Source organism: Anticarsia gemmatalis, chromosome 22 (assembly GCF_050436995.1).
Source record: "Anticarsia gemmatalis isolate Benzon Research Colony breed Stoneville strain chromosome 22, ilAntGemm2 primary, whole genome shotgun sequence".
Lineage (NCBI taxonomy): Eukaryota > Metazoa > Arthropoda > Insecta > Lepidoptera > Erebidae > Anticarsia > Anticarsia gemmatalis.
The window spans coordinates 7,276,196-7,301,839 of NC_134766.1; the positions used below are offsets into that span (position 1 = coordinate 7,276,196).

A 25,644-nucleotide genomic window follows, 5' to 3' on the forward strand; every position below is an offset into this window, starting at 1 on the left:
TCTATTATACATTAAACATGCAACGCGAGACATTAAAAGTTAGGATTTCAAGTCGGACTATTTACCTACATATAATCTTTGTTAGACTAGTTCATTATCACATATAGAATAATATATAGTTATGAGTAGATTTCCTTAATGGGTCGAGGTTATACCACTTGTTTAATTACATGTATTTGTTATTGCTATTTCTGATTTGTCGTGATCACTGCATTGAATGTGTCTATAAAAGTCGCGTGCGAGGATTATGTCATGTTCAATAAGTATTACTTACTCACGTAGCCATGCTTATCGGCGTTTAAATGATTGGTTAAGCAATCTTTAAGCGGATGGGATATAGATGGGTGACCGTGTTATAGTATTTTAATTGTATCCTACTACGGAAGTGCGTTGAAATTCGTTCTCGGTAGTTATGTCAATAAGAATATTGGTCAATGGTATAGTTTGTGATGAACAACATTTGAACAGCTTTGACACTAGTAAGACCTCTTTCTCTCTCACTTCCATGTTACGAATCCCGTATGATAGTAGGGTCAGTATATCGTCTCCGGAAACCTCACACTCACTCATATTTTAGACACTACACACTACACTAGTAAGATCACTAACTAAAAATGTGCTGATGCCGACTTTAGCCTCAATTTCATAATAACACTAACAACAAAGTATCAGTACAGCAACAAACAACGTTGCCAAATTGTAACATTTTAGAATTTGATTGTCATTTGTCGTATTTGGCATCGATTAAGATCGGAAAGAAAGTAGATATAAAGATCATAAGGATGGACGCATGGATGTATGTATAGATGGGTGTTTGTTTATTTCTCTGTTTCAAAACACAATTATGTAGTCTCTGCCTACCCTTCGGAGAAATAAAGATTGCTTCGTGGCACAGTGGCTTAGGTTGCCACGCCGCTACCATTGCGTTGGGGGGTCGTGGGTTCGATTCCCACACGAAACTATTTATTTGTGTGACCCACAAATATTTCTTTCGGGTCTGGTTGTACTTTGTGTCCGTTATTGGTATGTTTGTCAAAGTCCCCGCGACACAAGAGCAATTATTAGTGCGGGAGTTGTCTTTCTTTAATAAAAAAAAATTAAGGCGTATTTTGTAAATGTACTTACTATTGACAAATTGGCTCATACTTTCAAATTTAGATCAGAGTAATTTTATTCACATTTTAATATGTTGTCATTGAATTGCTAAAAAGCGACCCTATAAACCTGTGGCTCTCAACCAGTGGTCCGTCGAAGATAAAATGTGGTCCGCGAATGGTTTTAAAAGTTAATTTTTTTTATATACTTACATAGTGGTCCCTGCTAACAAGAATAATATAAAAGTGGTCCCGGACTAAAAAAAGGTTGGAAACCCCTACTATAAAGCAGTAACGCTTCTGTCACTCTTCATAACTTAAATAAACAAATGACAACTACTCCAGCTGATGTGACGTGTCATTGATGCAGCTTGCTACTAAGAGTGATGCACCGTCCCCAAGCGACCTGGTTGATTGTATTGACCCGACGTGGAACAAATCGGTTCATTAGCGCAATCAGTACAATTGCTCTATATTTCTTTTAACTAATGTATTTTGAGATATGTTTTTTTGAAGTGACGGTGACAGGTGTTTATGGGATGTGGATAGCTTTTGCTGCAAATTAATGCAAGTCGAAGAATACTTTCGAAATGATGTTAAAAGGGTCTAAGCTTTTTGTGTGTCGCACTTATTTTAATGCAAAAGCCTATTTTAAGTCTGTTTTGTACAGATAGCCAGGCAACATCTTAACTTTAGGTGTGATATAAAAATTGCCACGTATCTTGTAATTATTGTGACACTAGGTTGCTTAGGTTTTTCAATTAAGGTGTAGACTGTTTGTATTGCGCCTTTTTTAAATGGTAGCTGTACCAGTTTTTACAAAAATCAAATATTAGTTTCGCAGAAATCGATGTAATCCGTGATTAATTTGTATAATGTAGAGTCGTTTATAATATTATCATCGATTCTTCCCACATCTCACATAACAAATAAATAGAACAACAGATCCATATGTATGAATTATGTAGATTTATTTACTTGTTTCATATATAAATCATTGAAGTGATAAATAATATGTCCTCTCTTTATATTCAAGGTATACAAGTGTACCACGTTTGAATTATATGTATTAAGTATGCATTAGTGATATATTACGCGAACATATTTTTTTTACGGACACATTCATTCATTTTTCTATATTCTGAAAGTTTTAGTAGGTATATGAAAAAAAGAGTAATGTAAATTCCGGCGGGTAGATTTGGGGTCAGTTTCACTACTTGTTGACAAGAGTTGGATAACCTATCTAATAGATAAAGAAAATCTTTAGTTTTAGGACTTCAGCTGTGCCCTACAGTACTGAATTTGAGATTGTTTACTCCCACTATAATATAATGCCACTTCTATGAACAGGACAAAGAGACAATTTCAATAATTACGTCTGCATTTCGTTAATTAGCCAATTTATGTCTCAAATAGCCACATTTACAATTGTCTAGATATGACACACTAGGTATAATTTTTCAGTCACGACGCCTAGGTTAGTCCGTGGGTGATAGTCATCAATCAAGCCGAATTCAACCATGTCCTTTTTAGGAGTGAAAGGTGAAAGATACAAAATTATGGCTCTCTCTTCGCAATTTGGGAAATCCTTGAACATTCTACACTTTTTGTACAGTAATTAGTATTATTATTGTTGTAAATACTTTTCTTTAAGAACGTTCTTTAGAAAGCGTGTTCTTACAAATTTTGTAAATAATTTTATGTTGACATTAAAGTATAACTTTTTTAGCCTGTCTCGCGCTTAGTCTTTATACAAAAATGCACGTTTTGTATTTTTATTTACCATTATTTGAAGTCACTTATATTTTTAGTATGTAATAGGTATAACCACTTGCTATTTCAGTCTAGATTACTTATTACATTGGCTCAAGTCGCATACTTCAACAAAAAATTACCCCACATTAGTGGCCGCCTGAACTAACTACAAATAAAATTTTATATAATTTGATCAATCGTTTACCTACAAAAGTATAGAATTATCATGAAAGTATGACCTCAAAGACTCGTTGCAGACGGCCATGTTTTTCATTTGGGAATACTCTGACATCACTATACCACTTCATATTATTTACGAGCGAAAGGCTCTCACGCCAGACGTATGTCGATAATGTTCGACTATTTTACGACCTTGGTTAAGGTTCAACCTTTTACAGAGAATATTTCCTTTACACAAAAATGTTTGACCCAAAATTTATATTCATTAAAACATTTAACAAAAACAGTGACAGGTGGCCATCCTTCCCTTAGGCTATCAAAAATTTAACTTGAAAATGGATAGTTACTAAGATATCGAAATTAAAAGTAAAATCTGGTACTCAATCATCACTCTAAAGAGTCGCTTAAATGTAGCAGAACGTGAATTGAATCAAAAAATGGAGGAAACCACAAATATCCATTCCCTTCTTCCTCATCTTCGTACGACTGTATCCCTTTCTATAAATACGAATGCATACAATCTTCTTCAAGAAGATCTAGCAGGTAGGAGTCAATGGGAAATAGGTCATTAGTACAAGCGGCTACAACTACAATGTAAGATATATCAGATACATTACTTGCCTTGCGAATTAATTCAAGGATTTGCATCATAACACTCTTTAGTTACGTCACAAGGATGATCAATACCGGTTTGATTCGCTTCTGGAAAGTTTCTTGAAGACGAAGAAATACATTTTTGAGATCTGTATTTGTCTGTCTATCTGTGGGATTATCCTGGTATACTTAGACATGTGAACTATTACTGCATTGATTAATAGGAATCATACAAAAAGAACAATCAAATATTTTTCCATGTGACTAGGTAACCAAAGAAATTAGCTACGCTGTAGGTGTACGATCACGACCACTACAAACCTCTTTTCTGCTAACTTTGACTATAGTCTCAATATACTACTGAATCTTTTATCAAAATTAGTTGTCTGATAAGTCCAATCTCCAATAGCCAAGAACTATCAGTCATTTTCCACAACAAAAATTACGTTTCTGGTAGCCAATTTTTAAAATTAGCTAGATAATTTATGCCATAGTAATTTTGCTATTCAACCAAACTGAAAAAGCACTTGACTGCACATTGTAAATGAATATTACTCAACTGCGTAATATGTTAACATTCGTAAACTCATGTAAATGCAAGCTACAATCAATCAGTGGCAACAATTGCTGACCCATATTGGTGAATGGTGCGCAGGAGTGCATCGCTCTCGGACTGCAGTGTTGATTAAATGATCATGCTTCATACACTTAGTGGCATGTTCACACGGTGCGAATGTTACTGCAGATGGTGACGTCATATTCAGATGGGCAGTAAAGTGCATACATAATATGTCAGCCTATAGAAAGAAATTAGCAAGGATTGCTTACATAGTTCGTAAAGAACATCATGTTGTATTTTAATTGATTTGCTTTAACACTTTTGTAAAGCAATAAGCTTTTCTGAGAAAACAAACTTTCCAAATTAGCATTAAGCTTGTCAGAATTTTTCCAAGGAAACTCCTCATAAATGGGTCGGTTCTGGTGTTTGGTTCGGGTAGGTTCGGGTGTCTTTTTGAGAGAATTTGCGTTTTCAAGTGTCATGGTTGCGATAAAAACATAATATTAATTAATTATCACTAATCATCATGCTTCAAAAGGCTATAGATTTCATAAATACTGTCGAATTCTTTTTCCTATCAAGAGCATTGACTACAAATGAACTATCGATAAACTCAATTACATAATGTCATCAATCATAGCTGTAAATAGCTCGTAATGGAATGGAATGCTCAATTGAAATCCTTATTCAGTCATGTGTTGATTTGACAATTTATGCATTGTGATGAGGGGTGTCTCTTGCAATTTGGCACTTTGTTTCTTTATTTCCTTACAAAACTCCCTGCTGTTATCGAAATTGTACAGTTTAAGGGCCTAATTATTTAATTTTTTTTTGGAATACACTGCTAAAATTATGTATTGAAGGTTATTCTTTGACTATTATTTATGAAATGCTTGTTACTATTGAATTTGATTGGTTTACTATTGAATTGTTACATGTATAACAATATTAAATGTACACAGTAAACAGTACCAAACTTCTTTAAAAATCTTAAAGCCTGGATGATATTTTCAACGTATACACAGAGCTTTAGCGTTCATACTTTATTTGCAAGATAATTTTGCACAAGTTAATGAATGATTACATCATAGTGAATTACCAGGATACAGGCATTAACCAGTTGTATACAACTGCATGCCTCCTAATAAAAAAAAAAAAAGTTACCACTATGGCTAGTATCAACCCTGTATAATACGGACAATATATTTTATGGCGTTGTAAATACACGCGAATTCAATGTAATCAGTGAATTGCATCAGCGCGTATCATTTCACTTGATTACTTGATATATATCTTACAATTCTGTAGCAAAATGTAGAAGTTACTTACTTTTTGCTTAAAAGGAATTATATAATTAGTTTAAAAACGTTAATTAAAGTGACGGAAAGGGGATTCCCTTTCCGTAATTAAAAGTTGATTTACTTATTCGTCCACCTTGTATCATAGCTATGGAATAATCTCAATTTAATCAGTTTCCAAACATAAAAATAGCATTAAAACTAGCCCATTCATTTAGGAGGTACGACATACATGATAGGTACATAAAGAAAACCTCGTTCTTTTTCGTGTTTTTATGACATTAGCTTCAAAACAGAAAATTTGCATCAAAATAATTAGTCTATTAGTTTGGAAGATTCTATATTTCAAACAAACACACAGAACATACTTCAAACATACACGAAAATGTCACATTTTCGTCTGCATTACTGCATGTTCCAGTGACTGTTCTCCTAAGATATGAACGGAACATAAATAATTTCAATTTCACAATACTAAAGCCTTCCAACCCCCACATGCCATTATGAATTTCGTCAAGTTGCGCAAACGACGCCAGGTGGGTAGGCCTAGCTTAGAGCATGTTTGTGGGTGTATTATGACGAAAACTCTCTATCGCCTTGAGAGATGCAAATTGTACTGCATTGACCTAGTTGCTAATCTGCTTGAAGTTACTTGTGAGTGTATGAATGATGGCAATTGCGATGGTTTGTTAGTTGAAAAGGCAAACAAATTTATTTATTTGTATGCTCTGTCGTCGCTCTGAAAGGTTCTTTAAGTGTATTCCTTGTTTAGTTCTAGTAGTTAGGTTTTCCTTATTAATTATTTGGATACTCCATTTACTGAGTATTGAAATGATCATTTCATTTTAATAGATGACTAATGACGAATATTAAATAATAATAGAAAATATGTTTTTGGTATACAAAAACTAAGTTAGTTCGATCTCTGGTCTCTACTTACGCCTATGGGAAAAAGGTGTATTTTGATGTCGAAATTGAAGTATGTAATGTAAAAAAACTAATTCTTTAATTTTTATATGTAATAATATATATGCCTAATGCCTATTGATTGACGAACATAGGCCAAAAAAGCTAAACCTTATACGAAATCTCGAAATTTCAGAGATATCTAGTCAAAGTTAAACCCTATGTTTCTACTATCTCCCAAACCCTATTATTAGCCATAGAAATTTCAAATTCCTTTGCCTATCTTATCTCTAAAGCAGTAACTGCACATTAACATAGGACAATGTAACGTCTAACAGCTGGTATCTACGGAAGCACCTTACAAAGTATGCGAGATAATCATCACGATATGTTGATAGAGGGCGCTGTACATACATTCAAACTGGCATGTAATTGCTAATAGGATTTAGTAGTATCGTTTGTTCGCTAGCTTTTGTCTAGGCTGCAAGTTTGTTCGGGAATAGTCGTAAGGCTTCGGCTGTTTCCGTGTGTGGTTGAAGTTACCTGTACATTTGTTAGGTGACTTGCGAGTCGCTTAGTCGTTATTCTTTCAGGCTAATGTTACTTCTACAGAGAAATTTGTTTTTAGTTAATTTAGGCATTTAATCCCACCATCTTCTATACTTTGCAATGCTTGTATATACGTCGTGAAATCCCCACGGCATAAGATTCATTTTTAAGCGAACATTTTTTGATAAGTCTCTCAGTCAAGTCATATATTGTTTTTGTTTCGAACAACAAAATAATTAATATTTTATATGAAAAAAAATGCAATTAAAAAGATAAACAAAAGCAAAAATAAATAAATAAGCGCAAAGACGCCTACCTTAAATATTATAATCACTCGCTACCCAATCAAGAAGTATCCTTACTAAACATTGCTTAACCTACTGAACGCTAAGCAACCGGCGATAAACAATAACAATATTTCTTTTGCGCAAATAAAACAATAAACACTCATACACTTGAGTGAGTTGAGTGATAATGCCTTCAATTACTTAGTTTGAAGCACCACTCCACACTGCATCACGTCATGTAGACTTGCAGACAGCTGTGAGAATGTTCTGATCTGTGCCAATGTGCCTGAGAAATTTGCAAGTTCTGATCTTTGATGTTGGTGTTGAATTTCATCTTCATAATGTTCCCATTTTGTTGATAGCAGGATTTCTGCCAAAATTATGAGTATGAACGCTTGTATTTCTTTCTTGAAATGTAACTGCAGAAATATGGTTCTGAATTCATGTTGTGTGATAATGATATTGTTACTGATTTAGGGTGTTTTGAATAAAGAGGAGAGTAATTTCTTATAGAACTGTCCTTTGTATGTAAGCCTAGGAATTTAGACTCTTTGATCTCCTCGTGTCATATTTAGACCCTTGTACTAAGTAATCAAAAATATTCAATATCATTAAAATGCAGAATTGCCTGCTTTAACTCTTTAATCTATTAAGCAACAAACTCATACCAGTCTCACGCCAAAAAATATTTACAGTTACATATCACTCCAATTACTTTGTTACATATTTACTACTTTACTTACTACTAGTAGTAATATATCAATCAACTATCTTAGATACTAAATCAATAGCAAAATCCCATCTAACCATAATCCCATAATCAACATACCATACGGTCATGACAGCCTGGTACGTCAAACATTTTAATGAACCATCGCCACGCTTAATTAAGATATCGCGCACATACTCCATCTCATTCTCTCCTGGTATGTCCATGTAGATTTCCTGTTTTGTACCTAGGTTTAATGGTGGTCTAGATTACTTTGAAGTAGTTTATGGCTAATTATTTTTGCTTATTGCTAGGTATAAAACATGATTTAGTTTCTAATTTTGTGAAATTAGCTGTATTTGCAAGATTTGATGTATATTAGTTTTATATGCTTAGGCCCTGTTTCACGACCTATTTATCAAACAGATTATCAGATGAAATGCTGAGATTATTTATCTATTGCTTTATTTAGCAAGCTGGCTACCTGACACTTTTTTATAAACTGTAAAACTGGCTCTTAGTTCGATACATACTTTAGGCGAAACTTAAAGTACTTACCCAATTTTCATCTTACTTTGTATTATACCAATAGATCTATCATAGATGTATTTCTCGTCCTAAAAAAGTATAAAAAATATGCAGCATTAAATAGGTACTCTTCTACTTTTAACGTCTAAAGCAAGCCGTTCAGAAACACATCGTTTTAAAAATGTAATTCGTTTCAATTTCCTCAACTAAAAGTAATGTTACCTATCTCTATAAGTAATAAAAATCTTGACCAAAAACTATCTTATAACCAATCATTGCGGTAAAAAACGTGCAGACAGTTTTCATACACATCGCACTTCCGATCTACAAATAATTTGGCAACGGTTTGCCCGCCAAAATAGTACAAGGTATTAATAGACCAAATAAGAATGTTATCGATCACGGCCCAAGTTCGTTGACCCGTGACAGCTGTTCTATTCGGCCGCGTTATATCGAATAGAATGTTTGCTATTTGAAAACTGGCGCTAATTATTTGACAGCCAATTTTTTTTTCATGACATTTGAATTTACGTTCATAAACATTGAATAACTTTTTTGAAGTTAATTGTTTCGTTTTTATTTTGATTGATCATTTTTTTTATAATAAATATTTTTTATCGCCGATGACATTTTCATATTAGAAATTAACATAATAATAAAGTGTTTTATTGATGTTGTTTTTATTAAAATGTATTATTATTTTATTTATTTATAGTTATTGTGACTTTTATTAATATGTTTATTATTTATTTCTTTTTAGATGAACGTGACGCGATTCAAAAGAAGACATTCACTAAGTGGGTCAACAAACATCTTAAAAAGGTAATTACTATTGTTTGTTTTTTACTTTTATTTAATTATTTATTTTCTGTCAACTGTCACAATTTGCTAATAAATCTTTGAGGTAAAGAAAATGTATGTCTTACACAATATTTTTGGCCTGAATGTTAAATTTAGACGTATCACTATTACATTTATTTTTAAAACTACTGATTCATGATTTGTAAACATTTGAAATCATAGTCGATTACGTACCACTATCACTTCACGTGATGGTCGTGGATTCGATTTCCAAACGGAACAAATATGTAATGTTCACAATTCACAATTATCACTTTAGGTCTAGTTTTAGTCCCTTCCTCAGCTCTACTTAATGCATATTATGGAAAAGCGGAATCATACTTTGTAAGGCAATATCTTGTAAAAAGTAGGTTACCTAAATGTATGTAGAGTATCTACATTACGTTTTAAATCTAGATTTCAATCTACTTACAGTCGGTCAATACCGTTCTTGTGCTATCTCTTTCCATCAATAGCAATTAGAAAAGGAAGGGCAACAAATCATGGAGGTTCACTTCACACCTTATGACACGTAGTTAAATCACGTTTTGTAGTACAATGGTGATTCATAATACATTATTTTGACATAACAGAAAGGAAGCAGTACTATTGTTAATATTCTTTGTTCTATGCGCGTGATTATCGCGAGCGCTTTGAAATTTGTCCGAATTCTAAAAGTCACCTACCTACTAAGTAGTTGATTAGTTATCAAATCATCATAAACGATGTGTTATTTTAAATGAAAACTACGGCTTATATCGGCCAGTTTTATTCAGCTCTAAAGTTAAAGGCCATCTAATAATAAGATGGGATTTAGTCTCTTTCAGCAATCATGCCGCCACTAATCTTTCCTAAGGTACATATTTATGCAAAACCTATATTTATTATGTTGCCGTAATTAATTACAGTTTTCACACTCGTTTAGAAATCCGTTCAATTTCACCTTAATTTATCAATCTTCAAGAATCGTACTGACTTTACCATCTATATTCCTATACCATACAGACATAAGTCAACGCCTTGCCAATTTTCTGTCAGTTTGGCGACATTTCAAGTAAATTACACATCGAACTATCAGGCACAGTACAGACTTCACCTTCTGTTTCTCTCTACAATATTGCCTTAGCGCCACACACACCCAGTGAGACAAGTGACTTGTGAGTCGTGTGCAATAAACTGTCAGTTTGGCGGACACCGAGCCTGTCATCGTGAGCACGGAGCCGCGCCGCGAATAATGATCACTTGAGTACTGCACTTGACTTAGTTACTATTAGTTATGTGATTTGAGTATGTAATAATGGTGTATATTAGCATTTTACGTAAAATATACAAGTTAAACTTCAGAGATAGTTGCAAAATCTCGTGTTCCAGAGTGAGGCAGCAACAAAACAAGAACAATAAGTTACATTTAGGTCAAATGTTGACACTTATGATAGTCGTTTCAATTAATGAGTCTACCACTAGCTCGGATAGGGGGTAGAGACTTATGAGAAGAGTGAGAAACTCGCTACCTCACTTTTACAAATCTGATTATCAATCTCTATAACTGCTTTAACCAAAAACAAATAGGTACATTTGACTAAACTTTACAGAAATTTTGGTTCGCATTAATTGCTTTCAAAACCGTATAAAGTACCCTTACTTTGTGAAGTCGAGTTTGTCTTTTACAGAAAACTCCTTCTTTCAAGTAGTTTATCGCAAACATAATAATTATTGATACCGCTCCAACCAAAGACTCGGAATCGTACCAGACATACAAACATCTTAATTCCAAATTTCCTCGCAACTCCAGTGAAGCATTAACCATTGTCCATCAAAGTCGATAATCTTGCATACATTCACCTCGCCCACAAAGGGCTCAGATCAAACACTCCTTTGTGTAAACACGGGCAGGATGTGCGGTGTCTCTGTTTATAATACCTCCATATTATTTGTATCGGCAATTACATCAAAGGTGGCAAGGATTTGAGCTGTTTTTGCAGTATTCTGGTTGATTTGTTGTCTTGAACTTCCTTGAAGAATGGACAGGCATTTGGCAAATGTTTACGAAGGATTCTGCTTCAGAATCATATTCCGTACTTTAGTTCATTTAGGTATGTTAAAAGCAAAATCAATAAACCAATTGTGGGGGTCTTGGGCAGTAAATAAGCGAAAAGGAGATCTCTAATATGGATTTTGACTTCCTGTTTGATACAGATCACGATAATATACCTGGCATTAGATGTATTTTAAAATGTATGTATGAATGAATAGATGGAAGTTTGTAAGGATCGTACTAAGTGGCGTTCTCTGGACTTCGTTAACCCTTGAATGAAGAAGGCGTGATTTTATATATTTACGAATACCATATTATTACATTTTGGGCTATTCATAGGAAAATATTTTGGTGTTGATCTTCGGAATTTCGCATGCTGCCAATATGTTGTATCGCACTAGGTAGTGATCGTAAGTCAACGGGTTATTCCAGCGAGCAGATATTTCGATGACCATACGTGCCATTTGGATCTCTTACATATTCATACAAATACATTAATCAGCTCATTATATCCAGTCACAAAATAGTCCCAACATATTCACATCTGGTATTTCTCAACACATAGCAAAGGTTAGGTACAGGTTTTATTATGACCAATGTAGTGAATGGCTTGAACATTTGTAAGCTCTATATAAGGTAATTTAGCTAAGACTTGTATCATTGAACTGAACTATGATTAAGTTGTATGACAAAGACCGTGATGGAGTATTCGCAAAATGAACGTTTAGGATTAGTATTTGCTTTAAAGGTCTGTTTTAAATGCTATAGAATATGAATGCTTAATCCCTTTAGCTCCTTATTGGAAGCAAAGTAGGTAGTCTTGGGTTTTGTGCGAGCATATTCTTATTGCTTGTTTTTCGCTGCCAGCTTTTGATATTGTACTTAGTAAAGAGCGAAAGTCTTATTAATAATACATTATTCCACGGTATGTGTGTATTTCCTAACATAAATTAATTGAACATTTAATTTTATCTGTCTGTAGAAGACAAAAAATAGAAAAATACTGATAAACGGTCATGAAAAGTTTAAAAGATTTCCTCAAACAAATAATCTTTAAAGACGTCCCAGTTTCTCATTTAAAGACATTCTCAGAAAAAGATTTTCAGCTCTAATTCATGTAACAAGGTAGGTCAAGAAACCCTTCACAATTATGAAGATCTCTTAAGTATGCATGAGGGTTCCTTACATCGTTTTCCTTTACCGTTTGAGTGACGTGTTAATTTTTGCAACGTTTTCCTTCACCGTTATATGGAGCGATCATTAGGTAAGCGAGTGCATTCTAATGAGTGATGCGTGAACTGAATCTGTAAGCTCTCGGACTGTCAAAGTTGTTTGTGTACTGCGTTTGAGGAATGTTTAATGAATTCAGATTGTAGAAATCTAGAATTCAAGACTGTTGTAGATGTGATTTTTAGACAACAGATAATATTTTACAAGCTTAATATTTATGAAACAGTACGTACTGATTAGAATTAGACGGAATATGTTTTCAATAAGTACCATTTTTATATCTACATACTTTTTTTAAATTAGTTTGTGTGCTTTAATTTTTTTCCATTTCTCAAATTACCCCTGAAAACTATAAGTTGGTACTCTGTAAGCTATTCAAGATAAGTAGTCTTTCCTTAGTCTATGCCACGATAAGGTTTTAAAATTCTTGGCACAAATATTTACTGTAAAACTACGCATTTTTAGTGCAATTCTCTACCCAAGAATCAAACCTAATATATACAGAAAATTATTAAATTAAGTATTGTACGATTTTTTTACAAAGTTGTTATAATTTTAGCATATTTGCACCACACAAACTATGTTCAATATACCTACAACGAAATAAGAAATAAGCATCATCCCGACTACATACATAGCCACTCATCTCATCAAACAAATTATTAAAACATAACCTCCTTTAATTCAGTCAGATAACATCAGTAATATCCCGTGATAATGATCACTAACAAAGAAACCCTGTTTCAACTTTGACTCATACATACATTAAAGAAAGTGCTTGTTCCATACATTTTTGTATGAAAGTACTCTTGTGTATTATGTAGGTTAAGGATGTGAAACTGTTTTCATTTTTAACTTGTGTTGGTTGATTGTATTCGAATTTAAAGGATGTGTTAAGCTTTATATTTAGCCATTCATGTATATTAAGCTTAATTCTAGCTTTATTACTCGGGTTATTATAAACGTGCGAAAAGAATCATTTGAATGTGACATTGTGCTACTGCGAGTGAGAGAGTCCGATAAAATGACATGACGTAATTCGTAAGTTTGTAGTGGCCCGAGTATAGCTCTTCTTTATAATATGGTTTTATTACCGGTTAAATATGTTTTTCGTTAAGTTTATGGCTTTAAAGCCAAAACGGATAAGTTGTGACTAAGCTTATAAATATTTGAGCATAATCTGTTTCGATATTGGTCATAAGTAAATCGTTGTCATGGCAACTATATCACAATCAGTCTATCTTTGCCTACACCTAATAGTGCGTATTTATTTTGTTAGAAGTTAACCTGTCGTAACAAAATCAAACAATTTATTAATTAAAATGATATTTTAGGACTATTGCCAATTTGAAAGGTAACTGTGAGAATAGCAAGATTAAAATACCTAGCAATTAAAAACTTATAATATCGACTAGCTACCTTAGCTAAAAACCTTTCTTAAGTAAAACTCTTCTTATTCCTAAACCACCAAAACCAATTCTATCCAAATTCCATTGTACCTTTATAGAACAATCATATTCTCAGTCTAAACTATGAATAATCCCTTTTGTTAGCACATCCTGTTATGTTTCAGAGGTGTTAGGTTGCCATAACAACGGATGAAGTCATGTGCGTGTTGCAACGACCTGGGATTAGTCAGGAATTGATAAGATTGTGATAAGGCGCGATTAGGAACGTGGTGTGTGGTGTGATGGGATTTTCGAGTTGAAGAATTAATTAGTTGTTGTAGAGAAGAATGTGTCTGGAAGTGCAAACAGAAATGATATAAGATTAATATTTCTAAAATCTTTAAATTATTTTAAAAAAAACCTTTGACCGATTTCTGTTAAATAAAGAACTAAACTATTGTTAAAATCGTAGGTCAAATCCCTCCCTCAATTTGGGTGAAGACCTTTCCACGGGGAAATGGTAATTAATGAAATAAATTGAATGAAGTTGGAGTAAAAGTATTTTGCGTGCTTTGTTTTTCTTCCTTAGTGTTAGTATTAAAAATACTAACATAACTTTAGATTGAAATCAAAGATATGCCACGAGGTTTGTTATTTCACTGCCCACTACACATTTCACCAAAACATATATTTTTATTTTCGTAAGCCCAGCACAATCGAAAATAAAGCAATCAAGCCTTTATCTCCACATAAAACAATAAAAAAAAGAAATATTTAATTCTTAATTCAAAAATTCACACCTTTTAAGCCGATGGTCATCGTCCCACTTAAAAAAAAAACATGAAAATTCAAATATGGCTGCCGGTGACATAATCTTTCGTTTTGTGGGTGTCGAAATTTGAATTGATGGTCGGTGGCCAGTCATATGTGACCTGAGACCATATCTGGTAAGATCCCGGTGAGGACGCCCACGGTATGTGCCTATAGATTATCTCAGATTACTGATATAAAGGCGATTCTTTTTACGATTTAAGAAAAATTATGAGATATGATTTCTTTTTTTTTTTTCGAAAAGTACTGTTGTAATTTGATATTAAGATGGTAATACTGCTTTGTCATTCAGGTAATTTTGGCAGTATGTGGATTAAGCCTAAACTTTTTGTTTCTTTTTTCTCCTAAATAAGAGATTATAAGTAATAAGGGATTTTTTCCTTTAATCTAAGTATAAATAGCTCCTACATACTATCTGTCAGTAACGTAACTTTTAGGGATTCGTGAAACACCACATTCTAAACACATACCGGGTTTAAAATAGGATTTGACAGCAATTTATATTCTACGTAAAATTTTTAAATCTCCAAAAGTCTTTCCTAAACTAAAAATAATACCTCAAGATGATTTTTATGGTTAAAAACATCTTTTTGTTTCTCGAAATACTGAATTCATGCATGCAATCATTCCACATCAATTTGCAAGATATTTCCAAGTCACGAACGAATTTGCCAAGTTCAATCACCTTTCCCGATGCTATTGGTTATCTAAAAAGCAAAACTGTGTTTAGTACTGAGTTTATCGCGTTTTGTTATCTCTCTGTTACGCTATTATGTCATTTAACTTGTACGAATAGTATCTTACTTTTTTTTTGTAAGAATTTTATACAGAAGAATATGTTTTTTTTTAAATTAAAACTAAGGGACCTTCTCTGGTCTCTACCTCTCTTATGAGTAGAAGACGTGATTTTATGTATGTATGAAATAGAATTGGTAGACAGTATTTCTTTAATCCATTACTGTCCCACTGCTGGGCAAGGGTTTCCTCCCATGTTGAGAGAGAGGTTAGTCTCTGAGTCCACCATGCTAGCAAAGTGCGGGTTGAGGACTTTGCAAATATGAACGTAAACACACATTTTGCCATACATGTCTAATATTTTAAATATTTTGTTTAATATTTTTCCATTAATAAAAAAGAATTTGCATTGTAAATATATGACATTTAAAATTCTCTTTTTATTGATCCGTGTGAAAGTTTTACCCAAAGGAAATGATTAATTGTACAAGGGAAATGCATTATAAACTAACAAATGCACCAATTAAGCATGTGCAAATTATTTCTCATTGCATAAAATTGGACAATTCACAACAACTGTGTCAACCCAACAACAAGTTAGAAGAACAGTTGTTGGCTAGTGTCTTAAGAAAAGTACCCAAATAATTGAAGCTATATTAGTAAATTGCCATTCATCTATCTATAGAAAATTTACGATTGCTATCCCACTAATGTTATGAAAGTAAGGCTGGATAGATATATTATTCTATCACACAAAAACTTCTAAACTGATTTTGATGAGCAAATAGACTGTTTATAATCTGGACTAACACAGGAAGCTATGAACGCTGGTGCTCACGAAGACGGGGTCGCAGAAGCTAGTTTAAACTAATTGCCAAACCCCACATCCTAATAGCATTCAATTCCCAACAAAATTAAGATGTCTTACTGATAAACATCTCCCTATTAAATCTAATAGACCTATTTTAATACAGACTTGTAGCTACATTACTTCTAATAGACACTTAACCGCCACTTAATTGGACGCCTAGAATGTTACGAAGGCAATCTGCGACTAAATTGAATCTTAGACTCTCATTTAACAGATTCGCATGAACGAATTCGTATAGTTCGACAACTTAGAGAGCAGGCATGCGCATTAATCTAGATTGTAATTAATAACTCTGTACATGTTTGAAATAAAGTAGCTGTATCAAAAAGGTTGTCGAAATCTACATGAGATTACGGGACACTGTTTGAATTTTGTATACCGTCAAATGTAGCTCGATTCTCTACTACTATCGACTATCGACAACCGGCTAGCTATCGAGAAATTTTATTCGAAAATTAGTTTAGCGCCTCTACCGGGCACCGTAAGAACTATTTTGGAAGTACATTTTAAATGTCGACTTTACAGAATTGCGCTACTCTGGTGTCTTTACTTTGTCGTGTTAACTTTACCAACTGAAAAATACAGAATTTTTCACTGGTATTTGCGATTAGTAGAGAAACATAGATCATATTCTTAATTAAAGTTTAGGTTAAGTAGCGAATTATCATTGAAATTAAACATATTTGTCATTGAATTATGTGAAGATAAAGTAACCATGGGAAAGTAAGGATGCCCCAGTTGACTGTATTCCCGCCAGCCGTGAATATTGCACACAAAATTTCTACTAAGTTGTTGTACTAAAGTAACTGTTTAGCTATTTCTATACGAACGGTATGTACCATTTGTATATGTCAGTCACACCCACTACGACAATTGTTAAATAGTATATGTTACTGTTTCATACATTAAATTAAGTTGTACTAGTCTTTCTTCGATAATGATTAGTAATTTTTCTCGATTGTCTAATAATAGACAACCTACGTTTGTACGTACAATTAATTAGACCTTCTTTCCTTTGAGCTAGGCAATGACTAAATAACGCTTTCTGCTTTCCTCCAAGAAATATTTTTCATCTTCTTCTACTTATTTTTTTTGTACCACAATTCTTTATCGATTCTGGCTTTGGATCGCAATTAACATCGCCATGGTTGTTCTACTTAAATACACCTTTATTACCATCATCACGTATTACATGGTCATAATCACTTAATGGTCGCCACTAGCTGGTTCAGTAAAAAAAATGAGGTACCCATTTGCACTTGCAAGCAAATTCCAGTACGACCAAAATTGTGCTACCAAATTGACTAAAAACATTGTTCATAAACCTATGGGCGTAAGGTCTTGGATTTGTGTGTGTGTATGAATGCATGTTTTTCTCAAAAACTCAATCCAATTACGCTCCCGTCTCACCTCACCCTCTTTTGATCAGCAATCAAAACAAGCTCATTATTAATCATGTTACACATATGGTAACGTCCTAATAGCAATATTAATCATACTTAATGATTCAGACGGTAACAGTACATTCCTTTAAGGAACATTTGTTTTATGTTCACTAAGATAAATATGCTCTTAAGATCGACTTGAGTTTGACTATGTTTGGTTGATGTGACGAAGAATTTTTCAGTATTTTGTTTGTCGTATAATAACTGTGAGGTTTTTGGAATTAGTAAATAATCCTACTAATTTTATAAATGCCAAAGTTTTTAAGAATGTATGTATTGTATGGATGTTTGTTACTCTCTTACGCAAATTCTACTGAATCGATTACGATGAAATTTGGTATATATGTAGGTAGCTAAAGATCCATAATAACACATAGGCTACTTTTTATCCTGGAGTTCCTGAGGGATCGGGATTTACACGGGAAGGGATTCCACGCGGACGAAGTCGCAGGCGGCCCCTATATGTCTATAAAAAGGAACCGCATCTAAAATATTTCTTTGAAGTCAGTGTCAGCTAAAGAAAATGGTGCTCTTTATCTGATTTTAATTAATACAAGCTACTTGGTTCCGAACTTAGATTGTTTTACGTAAAACCGTGGGACTGATAATTTGAGAATTCCCGGGGAATACAACGAATTGGTAGATGACTTCTCGCACGCTGAGCATCAAACAGCTTGCAATAAATAATGTAAAAAGCAAAAGAGATTTCAAAGGCCTTCGAATGACTTGATTTTTTTTTATTTTAAATTACAACTCCCGCATTGAGAATTGCTCTTGAGTCGTGGGGACTTTTGCAAACATACCAACAACGGACACAAAGCACAACCAGACCCGAAACAATTATTTGTTGACCGCACAAATAATTGTTCCGTGTGGGAATCGAAACCACGACCTCTCGACGCAATAGCGGCGAGGTGACCTTAACCACTGCCCCAAGCAGTACACACTAGATTGATGAGTACTAACCATACGATTTATACGTTTCTGGAAATCCTATCGAAGGCATAAAACCCTACATTATTACGTGTTTATTTCTAATAGTATCGTTAAATATAACGGCTAGTATCATTAAGAAATCGCAAGAAAGTCGCGGATGCTATCAAGATTCCTGACACTTCTATAAACGGTAGTGGTATTTCAAGTGTATCACTGTGTTCATTAAAACCGACTTAATCTAGATCTAGATAATTGGAATACCTTTCAGAATGACCTAAAACCCTAAAGAAGTTAAGCAGCGTTTGAACAAATTTTGATAGAAATACTTTGGACTAATGAAGAAAGTTTTGAAACTAATTTCGCTTTCAAGATATTTTCGAGTAATTTGTTAAAATACTGCGTGTCGTAGTTTTGAAATTATATTTGTTTAGAGTCCTAGATGCCGGTTCATTATGAACGGGAATGCATAATATCACGCTTACTCTACCCGAAGCTTTAAGCAGGGTGTATAAAATACACCCATGTTTCATCATAAACAGAGTTAGTCCCATATAATAGGGGGCGAGCTTATTACCATTATAATTTTGTAAAACAATTTTATTATTAAATATCGTTCAGTAGGCCTAATACTTCGAATTAGGGTTTTATAAACCTATCGGCAGTTAGAGATAGGTTTGTGATTCCCATTTGGGAATACCCGCTCTCGATCTTCAAAAACTTGCCTAAGCTTGTAACAATGGTACGCCCATTCAATCCGTTGTGCGTTGTGTAAGACATACAATTGATACAATCGATTAACAGTGTCAATGACCCTGATCAATTTGTTTTATTATTTTCACTATTCTTATTGTTTGGTGAAGCAAATTGTGACAGTATAAAGCCTCTTATTGACTGAGAAACTATTACGCGTGCTTTAAATTTAGTTAAATATTTTATTTCGAAAAGGTCACATGTCTCCTGGCTTTTTTGTGTGGGATGTGTCCTTTTTGAAATTGAATACTGAATTGAGATGTATCGCAGATTTTTTACCGCGATATTAAGTCGGATTTCGAAAGTTTCTTAGTAAATATGAGGCATAACCAGACCGCACATTACAATAATTATTTCCTCTAAACTATATGCACAAATTTTGAAGCGTTTGCGCTTTAATAGTATCGAAAAGTGTGCGACCAGGTTAATATTTTAATTAATTTATTAATTGTTTACATTGAACGTATATTATTACATTAAATAATTCAAAATATACGTTCAGTGTAAACAATTGTCTTGATAATTTTTCTCCCACCGATATTTTGTCAATAATATCTCACTAATACGAAAGTCTGTATGTTTGATTTTCCATCGCTTGTCGTTTGGATACGGAGCAGCACTGGAAGTACCTCAAGGTCTGTAGCATACACTGCTATTACGTTCTTCTGTTTTTTGCTTAGGCTCGACACTGCCACTGATGTATTAACAAAGATGTAATTTTTTAAAGTTGGTTAGTTGAAGTCGAAACAAACTATACCGACTTATAGTAGATTTACAAAAATATGTAAGATTAAATTTGTGATGTAGTTTTTTCGTCTGTATCTCGAGCTTAGCGATATAACGTCATATATAGTTCGAGGATAACTCTTTGTAAAACATATGATAATATTCCAAGTATGTCCAAAAAACATTTCTACTAAAGCGGTAATCATTTTTCTGACTTGCGAAGTGTAATTTAAAATTAGTTCCTCTTTTCTATTCAATTCGACTCTACAACTATTAAAATTAGTCTAATAATTCGGATTAAAGTCGGTTAAAGTTTGTTTCGAACTTAAAAACCACACATCTTTGACAGTACAAATTGATGTCGTAAGCTATTGTAAACGGCACGAGTCTATCAGCTACAGTTATGTTTACAATGTCAAAGAACTTGTCACTAGTTCAGCAAATTGTTTTACAGTGTTTACGCATTACAAATACATGCTAACTGCTGAGGAATTTTAATATTCCTCTGAGTGTGGCATGTGACGTAAAAGTATTGTTTTACAAGGAAGTTCACTGTTTCTTAACGTATTTTGTAATAATACACTCAGTTCGGTTTTGGCGACTGCAAATTGTTATTAAATAAAAATTAGTCGATCTTTGTCTTATTGAATTGACTGTATCAGTGCAATTGATTGATAGGTCATCAATTGTAGTGATATCCTTATATTAATTTATTATTCTTCCTTGTAGTAACTACATTTTATGATTGCAACACTTTGTATTGATAATGCATATAGCTCAGTGGCTTTGGGGAGATTAATTGTTATGTACGTCAGGCTGGCCCGGCCCCATGGAATTTAATAATGAGATTGTTATCAATCCAATGTACCCGGGTATACTAATATATGTAACACCTTCATTTTCAATGTAACTCTTTTTAAAAGAAATTACGTGCACTTCTTAGTGGCCGGGCCAGCCTGACGTTTTCAGCCCGGCCACCTTGTTTCCCACTAATCTACAAAAAATACTGGCAATATTGTGCTACAGATGAAATGTACCCTATAATTTATGCATATGTAACACAAAATCGAATCCTAAAATGCAATAGCATACGAAATATTAGCGGTTGCAGGTGGCCGGGCTGAAATTATTTCGTTAATATAAAACAGTAAAACTGCAACACCTACCAAAAACTAATACCAGTACATAATGAGATATAGAGATATAGAATACATGTAACGCTTTCATTTTAAATTATAATACATATTTAGAAAGAATAATCACTTGAAATTATATTTCAGCCCGGCCACCTAAAAGCGGTAATATTCCCTAAAATCTTATGCCAATTTGTACAGTAAAACCTGATACAGCCTTGAAATGAGAGTTACATTCGTTTCGTTTTAGTCGTATACCTTTAAGCCTTCTGTTTGACTAGATTGTCAAAATCTGAGAAACTTGCCGAAGAGTGACTATCATTTATTAACTAATTTCAGGACATTTGGTTTGTTGAGTGAAACAAAATGCGTTACTATGATATTTTTATTAATAAACTAAGTAGTATAAATCACACATAATAATTGCTGGATACATAATACCTAAACCTATATATATTTTCCCCGTTTTTGGCTTCACAACATAACCATACAAAGATAATAGTTCACAGACGCTACCACCGATTTTTAGACGGCGCCTGTGTCGCGTCCCAACCTAAGTCGTAAGATATTTTCCCCGAGTAGACAGAATAGATGCGCAAGAGGCGTGTGTTTTTTTTTTAGTTTTTTGAATTTAAAGTTTTCAAAACTTTAAATTCAAAGTTGATGTAAAAATCATTATGAAAACCTGTGATTTTTTACCAAGGTATAATAAGTATTTAACCAAAAATTATCTTCTAATATTCTGAATGAATGAATGTTCGATGTTAAGGTAATATTGATATTACTATAATTTTTTGATAACTGTGTTATTATCAATGTGTAACCTTTTTTTACATTATTTATAATTTACAATGGTTATAGTACCTAATTAATATAAGTACAAATGTTGTCTAACTAATTTCAAAAATGATTATTAAAAAAATATGACAATTACCAATTTTGTTTCACTCAACAAACCAAATGTCCTGAAATTAGTTAATAAATGATAGTCACTCTTCGGCAAGTTTCTCAGATTTTGATAATCTAGTCAAACAGAAGGCTTAAAGGTATACGACTAAAACGAAACGAATGTAACTTTCATTTCATAGCTGTATCAGGTTTTACTGTACAAATTGGCATAAGATTTTAGGGAATATTACCGCTTTTAGGTGGCCGGGCTGAAATATAATTTCAAGTGATTATTCTTTCTAAATATGTATTATAATTTAAAATGAAAGCGTTACATGTATTCTATATCTCTATATCTCATTATGTACTGGTATTAGTTTTTGGTAGGTGTTGCAGTTTTACTGTTTTATATTAACGAAATAATTACAGCCCGGCCACCTGCAACCGCTAATATTTCGTATGCTATTGCATTTTAGGATTCGATTTTGTGTTACATATGCATAAATTATAGGGTACATTTCATCTGTAGCACAATATTGCCAGTATTTTTTGTAGATTAGTGGGAAACAAGGTGGCCGGGCTGAAAACGTCAGGCTGGCCCGGCCACTAAGAAGTGCACGTAATTTCTTTTAAAAAGAGTTACATTGAAAATGAAGGTGTTACATATATTAGTATACCCGGGTACATTGGATTGATAACAATCTCATTATTAAATTCCATGGGGCCGGGCCAGCCTGACGTACATTAATTGTTACTACCCGGAGCGGATCTGATGCCGCAACAAACATTTTAGAAGACCTTAGTTCGATTTCAAAGCTCCTTATTTTATAGTTTGTAAATTCGTGATCGTCAATTAGTTTTTTAAATTAGTATTTGTTTAACTGTAGGTTTTCGTATCGAAAACGAACATTCGTAGATTCTTTGAACAAAGCTGATAGACTAGTGCCCATAAAATTCATCATGTCGTAAATCGTTCATCATTTTTACTCTTGATTTGCATGCTCTTCGCTATTCTTATCAATTTTGTTGATATATTTTGTTATACACATTTTCACATTTTGTTGTTGTTGTTAGACGTTGTTATTTTTTGTTAATATTTAGTTTTCTCACCGAATTTTGTTGTTGCTTTGTTTATTTTTATACAGGTAAGATTTGTATATAGTAATTGTACATTGGTTTTTTTATTGCGGTGCTGTAATGTGACAAAAAAGGACTATTTTAATAATGAAAATTCTGTTTTAGGATTTGTTTATAAGAAACTGGTGAACAGAAAATATACTTTATATTTAGTACCCTATTTCACATTTATTGTTTACACTTCTGTTAACATGCTCTATCGGTAGAGCTTTGAGCAAAGTAAATAGATCATTTCAAGATCTCGTAATTGCTTAAGTCTATAAATCCTGCCTTAAGGCGTTTTTTTAATGTTATCTAAGCCAATATTTCTAGATCCTTGTATTAAAATAAGTAGGAATAAAAATAGGGAAGAGCGATTTATTTTTTTAAAAAAACTCAACGCGTATATGTTTTTGCATGACCCCGCATAACTTTCTACAGTGTAGTCCAATTTTGATAACTCTTTTGTCACATTACCGACCGTTGTCAGTGACGCTATCGTAGCTATACAGGGTGTTTTAATTCAGGTGTTAACGTATCTTTGTCCCACGCTGCTCGGACAGACATACACACGGCTACACGTGTGCGAGGTCATCAACAACCAGCCGTGTTGTCCCCCGCAGCAAGTAAGTTGTTGTTGTTGACTGTTGTTTGAGTTTGTCGTTGTTTGGTTTTACTGTTGATTGGAGAAGGCAAAATAAGTATGTGAGAAAAAAAAAACTAAAATGTATTTTTGCTTTTGGTTGAAATAATAGTAGCTTAATTATTTTTTTTGCTTCTTGCATCTAATTGTATTAGACTCAAATTTGACTGTTTCAATTTAGTTATTTCCGTGCCTTAATTTTTCAGACTTACAGTTTTAAAAAAAGATTACAAAAATGAAATACAAGTTTGCTGGAAAGCTGAAATTATTCTCCACCTAGTTCTAGTAGATTAAATTTTTAATTAGTATGCCTGCAGCGATATCTAGGTTATACTTACTATTCAACCAGGTCAGCAGTTGAAGATAGTATTGATTTTTTAAATATTTCATTTTAAAACCTACTTTTTCATTCGCAAGTTTTATAAATTCTATCTGTACTACCTCTGTGGCGTAGTGAGTAGTGTATCCGATTGCTGATTATGGGAACTGGGGTTAGATTCCAGGTTCTCGCAAAATGCAATTGTTCTTTCCTAAGTTTATGAGAATATTTTTGTATGAGTTTGGTAACGTGCCCGGTAAATGGCAACAAGCTTGCCGCCATTACATGGGACTAGCGTTATTTAATAGCGAAACATTGGTTTATTTACATATACCTCTGCCTATATCTTTGGGTATAACAGGCGTGATATTATTAATGTAAGCTACGGACCTAGTTTTTCTTTAGTTTATAAAGATTGCCTTCTCCAATATAATAGGTATTGTTAGATTAACATTTAAATAGTCAATTAATTTTGTCTTTAGGCATGCACTTTGTTTGGTAGATATTCTTCTCCTTCTTTTTATTTTTTCTTTCGTAGTAGTTTGTTGTTGTTGTTAGGGTTGTTATATTTTGTTGTTGATGCATTGTTGTTAGGCTTTACTAATCGTTGATTGGCTGCTTTTTTATTTTCAGTTTTATTACATTTACTATCATCTTAGAGTTGTTTTGCTTTGATTGATTAGTTTGATTGTCTTATTATTATATTTTTTCTTTTTAGGTGGTTCGTAATAATGCAGTATAGTATTTTTAAAGATTAATTAATAGTTACAGTTGTAAATTTTCCTATAATTTACGTTTAGTTATATTCTATGTGGACTGTTATATTTGAAATGTTTATTAGATATTTGTAATGTTTTTCAGCTTCTTAAGGACAAATTACTCTAGATTTTTCAAGGAACCAGTAATAGATTTTGGCATTTCCTATGAAGATATGGATGATATCTGTTCTGGAATTGCATATAATAATATTTTATCGAAATATTAATGTGTTACATTTGTGTACAGGTGAATCGTCACGTGAACGACCTATTCGAAGACCTGCGCGATGGACTCAACCTCATCTCTCTGCTGGAGGTGCTTTCTGGCGAACACCTCGTAAGTATATGAGTTTTTTTTATCTCTACCATTTTATTTTATTTCTACCTCCTATTTCACTCATTTAGGGGTTGAATAATGAAAATTATGGTTATTTTTGGGTGCTGTATTACCCCCTGCGCAAACTGTTTTATTAAATTCGATACAAGCTGTTTTATGCAGCCAAAGAAAGTTGGATCTTCGTCTTTACAATAGTGTATAAAT

The 25,644-nt window shown here is 33.2% G+C and overlaps 1 protein-coding gene across 12 annotated transcripts in view; it reads left to right on the forward strand.

The window, feature by feature from the left end:
- Positions 1-25,644, forward strand: part of shot (dystonin-like protein short stop) — a 375,697-nt gene that overhangs the window by 157,970 nt on the left and 192,083 nt on the right. For 8 of the 12 annotated variants that reach the window (XM_076129022.1, XM_076129023.1, XM_076129038.1 and 5 more), the window contains 2 exons: positions 9,220-9,281; positions 25,351-25,440. In XM_076129022.1, the coding sequence (XP_075985137.1) occupies positions 9,220-9,281; positions 25,351-25,440 (152 nt within the window). Of the gene's footprint in view, positions 1-9,219; positions 9,282-20,137; positions 20,156-23,946; positions 24,010-25,350; positions 25,441-25,644 lie in introns of all 12 variants that reach the window. The other 4 variants (XM_076129018.1, XM_076129009.1, XM_076129011.1 and 1 more) reach the window with 1 other exon arrangement.